This window comes from Octodon degus, unplaced genomic scaffold (genome assembly GCF_000260255.1).
Source record: "Octodon degus isolate 3935 unplaced genomic scaffold, OctDeg1.0 scaffold00004, whole genome shotgun sequence".
NCBI classification, from domain to species: Eukaryota; Metazoa; Chordata; class Mammalia; order Rodentia; family Octodontidae; genus Octodon; species Octodon degus.
In genome coordinates, this window is record NW_004524580.1 from 23,920,297 (window position 1) to 23,928,607 (window position 8,311).

At 43.1% G+C, this 8,311-nt stretch overlaps 1 protein-coding gene across 1 annotated transcript in view; it reads left to right on the forward strand.

Moving 5' to 3' along the window:
• Metap2 (methionyl aminopeptidase 2) overlaps window positions 1-8,311 on the forward strand; it is a 52,325-nt gene that overhangs the window by 27,511 nt on the left and 16,503 nt on the right. The window contains exon 5 of the mRNA XM_004623797.2: window positions 4,843-4,945. Within this exon, the coding sequence (XP_004623854.1) occupies window positions 4,843-4,945 (103 nt within the window). The remainder of the gene's footprint in view (window positions 1-4,842; window positions 4,946-8,311) is intronic.

Below are 8,311 nucleotides of genomic sequence, written 5' to 3' on the forward strand. Positions count from 1 at the left end.
AAAAAGAATAATTGAATACTGGTGATATGGCTCAGTGGCACAGCATCTTCCTGGCAAACACAAGGTCTTAAGTTCCATTCCTGGTATACACACACACACTAATAATAATTTGAACTGTTCTGAGTATTTCATCAGTTTGTTCTCAGAAGCACTGTCAGCTCTGCAAATAACATTTAAGATTGGCTACTAGAAGTCTTAGAGCCAAATTTGTGATTTTTTTATTGGCCTCATTTCAGATTGTATTTTTTAATGTTCTTTTTCTTGTTTTGATTTTTACTTTTAATTTACTTTGTATGTCATTGCTTGTGTGTTTTTGATATCCTGGTAACCTGCCTTAAATCATTTCTGGGATAAACCAAATAATTTAACCACGGACAGTTTACTGTCCTTATTTTTGTCATTTACAGAGGAAGAGAATTGTAAGTAAAGTAGCTGCAATACAAATTAGTAACACTTATCTGTAAATGTATAATAGCAGAGGATGAAGATATAGTTCTGTTGCAGAGCCCTTGATCTCTAGCACCACAGGAACAAAACTGGCCGTAGTGTGTTACAGTTTTCAGGGGTCACCAAATTTCTTCCAGCTTCATTCACTTCATAGCTGAGGTACCTGAGGCTTCACACCATGTAGTGAGCAGTAAAGGCTGGCCTTCAGCTGTGACACTTCTGATTACAGTCTAGATTTTCTTCTCTAATACACTTTTCTGAGTCCTTTATCATCTTAGTTTGTGGGCAAAATATTGAAGGTATCTTTATCAGGTTTGTAGATGAGTTAAAACTTTGATAAACATCAGTTTCTTTTTTCAAAAAACCCAGTATGTCTGCAATAAGAAGCCAGTGTTGGGGCTGGGGAGATGGCTTAGTAGAATAAGTGCTTCCCTGGCAAGCTCAAGGGGCTGAGTTTAATCCCCAGTTCCGCAAAAAAAAAAAAAAAGAAGAAGAAGAAGAAGCAGCAGCAGCAGCCAGTGTTAACAAGCAGACATTTTTCAGAGAGAGATGGATATAAAATTAGGACAGAACAATAATGTTCTAAGAGTTTTGAGCTTTATTGCATTGTGAGCCAAAAAATGAGCCTTGTTTCAGGACAGCAGGAATTTAGAGTTAGCAGTTTGCAGTCTTCCACTAATGATGCCTCATTTGGCCTACTAGTCCAAAACAGCCCTGGCACCATTTCACATAAACATTGAGAAAGAGTGTTTGGCAGTTGAAGGTGGTGAGATCGGTAGCCCTTGAAGTGGTTCCTCCGCATGGAGAGGAAAGAATGGGTAGCAGTGCGTAGTATATGTTATTTTAAACTCCAAAGCCTAAAGCTAGGGCTGCTGGATGAAAGTGATGGGCAGGCACATTGAGCAGAAAGAGCCTGCTGGTGGTGTCAGGGCTCCCCATGTGAGTGGGTGGTAGGAGAGGTGGCAGTGGCCTCCACTGGCAGGAGCTTGGTGCCATCCACCAGGGCTCTCAGGGCCCAGGGACTGGGAGCTGGTTTAGGTAACTCTCCAGGTGATAGGCTCACTACTCTGCTTAGGAACAAGTAGTAGGAATAACCTAAGACAGTGTTTCTCTTACTGGCCCAGGGAAAACTTTAAACATTATTGTGGAAAGAAAACCTTTTAAAAGGCATTCTTGATTTCAGAATCATTTCTTTTTTCTTCCTTCTTTTCCCCTTTTTTGCCTGGCTCAGCCCACCCTGAGGGCAGGGCTGGCATGGCATGTGATCCCCAGGGATCAAACCTTGATCCCCTGCGCCTGCCTAAGCTTGTCTAAGCAGGCACTTTAGACTGCTGAGCTATCTCGCTGGCCCAAGGCACTCTAAATGCTGTGTTTCGATTGAAGGAGGAAAATGGTTCCATAGATAAAATGATAATTTGCTCAGGAAATAGTCATATTTTTGTCTATATGCCTCTTTCCCCCTTGCAGAACAAAGAGAAAATTATGTTAAAAGTTAAGACAAAGTCTTTAACATATGGCCAGTTACAATCCACAGGAAACCACATGCCTGAACTCAGTAGTTGGTAAATATTGTAGCTGTCTGCATTGAAAGTTATAGATAGGGGCTGGTGAGATGGCTGGTCTAAAGCACCTACTTGGAACAAGCTTAGCAAAGCACAGGGACTGCGGTTCAATCCCCCAGCGCCACATGCCAGCCAGCCCGCCCCCTGGTGGGCTGAGCTGGCCACACACACACACACACACACACACACGCACACACAAATAAATAATTTTTTTTTTTAAAAAAAAGAAAGTTATAGATAACTGTATAAGTGAACTCTTTTGGAACTTCTTAGCATTCCTTGGATATATAGCATCCGTTACTAAAAGGCAAGTTTTTGTATAAGAACTACATGTCTAATTCTTAGGGTTTTTTTTTTTTCCTTTTTTTTTTTTGGTGGAACCGGGGATTGAACTCAGGCCCTTGTGCTTGCCAGGCAAGCGCTTATTCTACTGAGCCATCTTCCCGGCCCTTTCTTAAGTATTTTGGAAAATATTTTCCTTTTTTATTTGTATGCATTTAGTACAGGGGATACATTACGCAGATTGGATTCATAGTGATCCTCCTATTTTCAGCCTCCCAAGTGCTGGGATTACAGGGGTACATCATCACACCTAGTCTCAATCCACGCCCAGTCTCAATCACAGTCTCAGTGCACTTCGGGGGTGGGGCCAGCGCCAGCACAGCATGCTGGGGATCAAACGCTGGCCTCTGTGCTCTGCCTAAGCAGGCACTTTAGTCCACTGAGCTATCAGGCTAGCCCTAAAACTTGAGACGGATTTTTTTTCCTTTGTTTTGACTGGCTTCAGCCTGCAGAGCTGGGGTTTGAACCATGGTCCCCTGTGCCTGACTTGAGTTTGCCCAAGCAGACACTTTAAACAACTGAGCTAGCCCACAAGCTCCCAGTATTTTCTTTTTCTTTCTTTCTTTCTTTTTTTTTTTTTTTTTTTTTTTTTTGCAGAACCGGGGATTGAACTCAGGCCCTTGCGCTTGCCAGGGAAGCACTTACTCTACTGAGCTATCTCCCCGGCCCCTATATTTTCTTTTTAATTGAGTGTCTTAAGATACACGGGTATCTTTTAAGGCACTCCTCTCAAAATGCTTGGGATCGGCTGTGTTTGAGAGTTTTGAATTTTTTTTAAGATTTTGGAATGTGTGCATATATATAATGAGGTATCTTGGGGCTTGTACCTAAGTTAGTCGTCCCCTGTCCCATCCATCCAGCGTTGTTGTCGGCCTCTCCCCCCCCCCCCCCCCCATTGGGGTTTGAACTCAGGACCCTGCACTTGCCAGGCAGGTGCTTATTCTACTGAGCTATCTCCCCGGCCCACATACCTAAGTGTTTGTTTGTTTGTTTGTTTATTTATTTATTTATTTTTTGCCGAACTGGGGATTGAACTCAGGACCTTGTGCTTGCCAGGGAAGCACTTATTCCACTGAGCCATCTCCGCGGCCCCCTTCTGAGCTATTTCCCCAGCCCTGTACCTAAGTTTAAACATGTTTTTTTTTTTTTTCTTCCTGAAACAGTCTTGCTATATAGTTCAGGCTGGCTTCAAAGTCAAAGAAGTCCTGCCTCAGCCTCCTGAGGGCTGGCATTATAGTGTGCCTCCACACCCAGCTTTTGTTTTTTATATGTAATAGCCTTTTAAAATTTTTTCATATTGTTTGTTTCTTTGGTACAGGGTCTCACTATGCAGCTTGGACTCATTGATCTTCCTGTCCCAGCCTCCCCAGTACTGGGATTACAGGCATGCACTACCTCACCTGGTTTCAGTGGCTGGTACTGCGTGCCTGGAGTTCCAGGACCAGTATATCGTGGATACTGGAGATTGAACTCGAGTTCTTGAGCTTGCCAGGCAGGCACTTAGACTGCTGAGCTATTTCAAACCCAGCCACATAACAGCCTTTGAAGTAATTTTATACACTACGTTGGTGCACCTTGGTTTTGTGTGTTTTTTTTTTAATTTAATTTAATTTAATTTATGTGTGTTTACAGCTCAGCCCACCAGGGGGCGGGGCTGGCTGGCATGTGGTGCTGGGGGATTGAACCACGGTCCCTTGTGCTTTGCTAAGCTTGTTCTAAGTAGGTGCTTTAGACCACTGAGCCATCTCACCAGCCCATGCACCTTGGTTTTGATTGCCGCATGATGTTAGGCATTTCCTTGTGGATTAGCTCTCAGAAAGTTTTAGGTTTGGATTTTTGGATAATGGATATTTATTTAACCTTATGTGATTTGGGAAAGTGTCTAAGATGTTTGCTGAGTACTGTAACTTCTCCAGTACCTGGAAATTAATATATGGATGACTAAACTCTTTAATTATTTAGAGAGTGTATGCCCTCAACTTAATAATGTCCCCTCAAAATAAGAGTTTTTCATGTATTTTGTTAATACTATGTACAGGCTCATGTTGGGTCTTACTGGTGTCAGGCTGCTTTTCTCGTTACCTCTTTGGATTTTCAGCCTCTGTGCTGTTGCCTTTCTCGTATAGTAGTTGAAGATGAAAACATAAGAAGTGTGCTTCCTACCCTGGCATGTGGGGTTCTGAGAAATGGGTTTCTCTTTGCAAGCAGCAGTTACTGAGCAGAGCGGCTGGCAACATGAGATATCTTCTGTTTTTAGCTGTGAAGTGGCAGCAGAGGGGCCGGGGAGATGGCTTAGTGGAATAAGCGCTTCCCTGGCAAGCGCAAGGGCCTGAGTTCAATCCCTGGTTCCACCAAAAAAAAAAAAAAAAAAAAGAAATGGCAGCAGAGAGGTTATACTCACACCCTGTGTAATGGCCTTTAGAATCAGAAGAGCTGTGACAGTGCCTTTGTGTGTAACTGCAGGCATTAACGCTTAACTTGTGTCTCATAGCAAAAGTTCAGACGGACCCTCCCTCGGTGCCAATCTGTGACCTGTACCCTAGTGGCGTGTTCCCCAAAGGACAGGAGTGCGAGTACCCACCCACGCAGGACGGGTAAGGCCAGAAGCTGCGGGCTGTGGCTCCAGACAGCAGGAGCTCAGCCATAAAGCGGATTGAATTTTCCTGCAGACGTTACTTTTATTTAAAGCTTAGGAATTTATTGCAGAAGAAGTGCATTAGAAGCCCTCTTACTGAAGTGATTGGGGCAAGTAGCAGATTGGTTAATCAGAAATGTACATTGAAGAGGGGATTACAAAAATGTGAAAATCTTTATAGATAAATGGTAATTTAATTTTTTTTTCTTCTCAACATTTCAGCACAGGGGGCTCGCCCATTAGCTCAGTCGTTTAAGTGCCTGCTTAAAGGAAGCAGTCAGTCTCTGGGAGCGGTGGTTCCATTCCCAGATACTCAAGGCAATCCAGACCAGCGCTGGAGCCACCAAAAAAAAAAAAAAAAAAATTCAGCACAAATTTGCATTGGATTCTAATTTACCTCTGTAATCCGTACCCATAATGCAATATCTGTGATTTCCATTTAGGGGTTTTGAGTCATGTGAGGGTTGACACCTGCCTATATTTACATTTTTACTTTTTTACAATTTTCTTTTTTTTTGGATACAGGGTCTTGTTACGCAGTAGGCAACAAGTACTTGTTATCCAGTACTGGGATTATAGAGGTGTGCCACTACATCTGGTTTCAGGGCCAGCACAGTTTTTAGGTTGGTACTGCATGCTGTACTAGGGATCGAACTCAGAACCTTGCACTTGCCAGGCAGGTGCTTATGCTGTTGAGCTATCTCCCTAGCTCCTACATTTTTTTTTGAAAATGTTTAGAGTGCTTATCTAAATTTAGTTTGACAGAAGTGTTTTTGGTTATTTGTGTTTGAGACTTTGGTTCTTTTTCGTGTAAGGGTGTTACGATAACAAGTACAGATAGAAGGAGGCCAGGGAGATAGATCAGCTGCCTAAGTGCCTGCCTGGCAAGCCCAGAGTTGTGAGTTTGATCCCCCGTACTGGGAAAAAAAAAATGATAACAAGTACAGATGGCTTCAGCTAGTTTGACAACTAACTCACCTGACTAATTTGAGACAGGGTCTCATGTAGTTCAGGCTGGCTTTAAACTCACAACGGTCCTCCTGCCTCAGCCTCTTCTGGGGTTATAGGTGTGTGGCACTGCACCCGGCCTCTCCAGGCTCTTGGGAGTACCTTGTGAGGGTACATTTTAGCTGGTCAGTAGAGACTCATGAGAGCTGGAAGGGGGGCCCAGACAACCCTTGTCTGTATCCTGGTTCTCGTGCGTAGTCTTTTTTTTTTTTTATACCAGAGTTCAAACTCAGGATCTTGTGTTTGTGGGATAGGTGCTTATGCTGCTGAGCTACAGCCCCAGCCCTTCATGTTTAGCTTTGTGGTGGGTTTTCATCTCATCCATAAAATGGACATGTCACATGAATGATGGTAAATGCGAAGCACTTAGCTGAATAGCATGAAGTTAGCAGTTTTTCCTGTCAGCAGAACATTAGCCCAGCAGCCACAGATACGGGGTCTGGTCTGTGTGTCTCACAAACATCGGTTAGCCTGCTGGCTGCGACAGTTGGCTACGAAGTCTTCTACTGTAGTGTTGTTGTCTTGGTCCATTTAATCTTTTTTTTTAATTTATGTATTTGGTACAGGGTCTCACTATGCAGTCATACTCTAGTGATCATCCAGTTTTCAGCCTCCCCAGGGGTGGGATTACAGGCATGCACTGCCACGCCCAGACTGGGTCACTGGCTCAGCTTGCCTGGGGGCGGGGCCAGGGTCAGGACTGTTGCTGGTGTTGCATGTGCCAGGGATTGAACCTCGGTCCCTGAGTTTGCCCAAGCAGGGTCTTTAGACCACTGAGCTATCTCGCTGGCCCATCTATCCCTATCTTAAAGTGTCTGTTTTTAAAATATCACAGATACATTTAATTTTATGTGATTTTTTTTTTCAGAACATATGATATGACCACATTTATTTATTTTTATTTTTTTGCGGTACTGTGGATTGAACTCAAGATCTTGCGCTTGTCAGGCAAGCACTTATTCTACTGAACTATCTCCCTGGCCCCACACATTTATTTTAAGATGTGATTTTTTTGCTTGTTCCTCTTCTTTCCCTTCCTTCAGACCCATGTTCCACTCAGCAGCTCATCCTCCATATTTTTCTGTGCTCATGTATGTGTACATTTGTGTTTGCTTCAGTAATGTTTTGGTAATAGTTTTTAAAAGTAGAGTCATAGACACTCTCCTCTGCTTTGCTTTTTCATTCAGTTTCAGCTTAGAAGTTCCTCCCTCTTACTAGAATAGCTCATTGTGTTGTTGCCCTGTAATATTTCATGGTATCAGTGCCATTCTGTATGTGATGGACATTCTCTTTATTGCCAATAAATTTTTCCACTGTAAACCATTCTGCAGTAAATATCTGGGTGAGTAGCTGTATACTATATATGCATATATATATATATATACATATATATATACATATATATATACATATATATACATATATATATATACAAATATATATTTTTTTAATGTGTATATATATATTTTTAATGCATTTAGTACAGGGTCTACGGTCTCACTACACGTATCAGACTTGTAGTGATCCTTCCTGTTTTTCAGCCTCCCAAGTGCTGGTATTATAGGCATGTGCCACCAAGCCTAGTCTCATTTGCCCTCTCAGCGGGCCCCGGGGGCTGACCCAGAATGACAGGCCAGGCCGGGGGATGGAATCCCTTGGCCCCTGCATTTGCCTAAGCAGGAACTTTAAATCTGCTGCGCTATCTGGCCAGCCCAAAGAAACATGATAGCTGCTAAACTTTGTCCCAAACACAGAATACATTTATCAGGAATTGGGGGTCCGGAGATGGCTCAGTGGAATAAGCGCTTCCCTGGCAAGTGCAAGGGCCTGAGGTCAATCCCCGGTTACACAAAAAAAAAAAAAAAAGAAGAAAAGAAATAAATAGACCTTGACTTGAATGTCTTTTTTTTTTTTTTTAATTTACATATTTGGTACAGGATCTCATTCTTTAGCTCAAACTCAGTGATCCTCCTGTTTTTAGTTTCTCTAGCACTGGGATTACAGGTATGCGCCACCATGCCTAGACTTGGTTGGTGGCTCAGTGTGCCCACCCTGGCATGTGGGACCAGGGGTCAAACTTTAGTCCCTGCGCTTGCCAAAGCAGGCACTTAGTGTACTGAGCTATCTGTCTGGTCCTTGTACTGTGTATGTTGGTGTTTGGGTGGTTTTTATATTTCCAGAGGTGAGACTGCAGAATTAAAGAATGTATCGGGGCTGGTGAGATGGCTCAGTGGTCTAAAGTACCTACTTAGAACAAGCTTGGCAAAAGCACAGGGACCATGGTTCAATCCCCCAGCACCACATGCCAGCCAGCCCC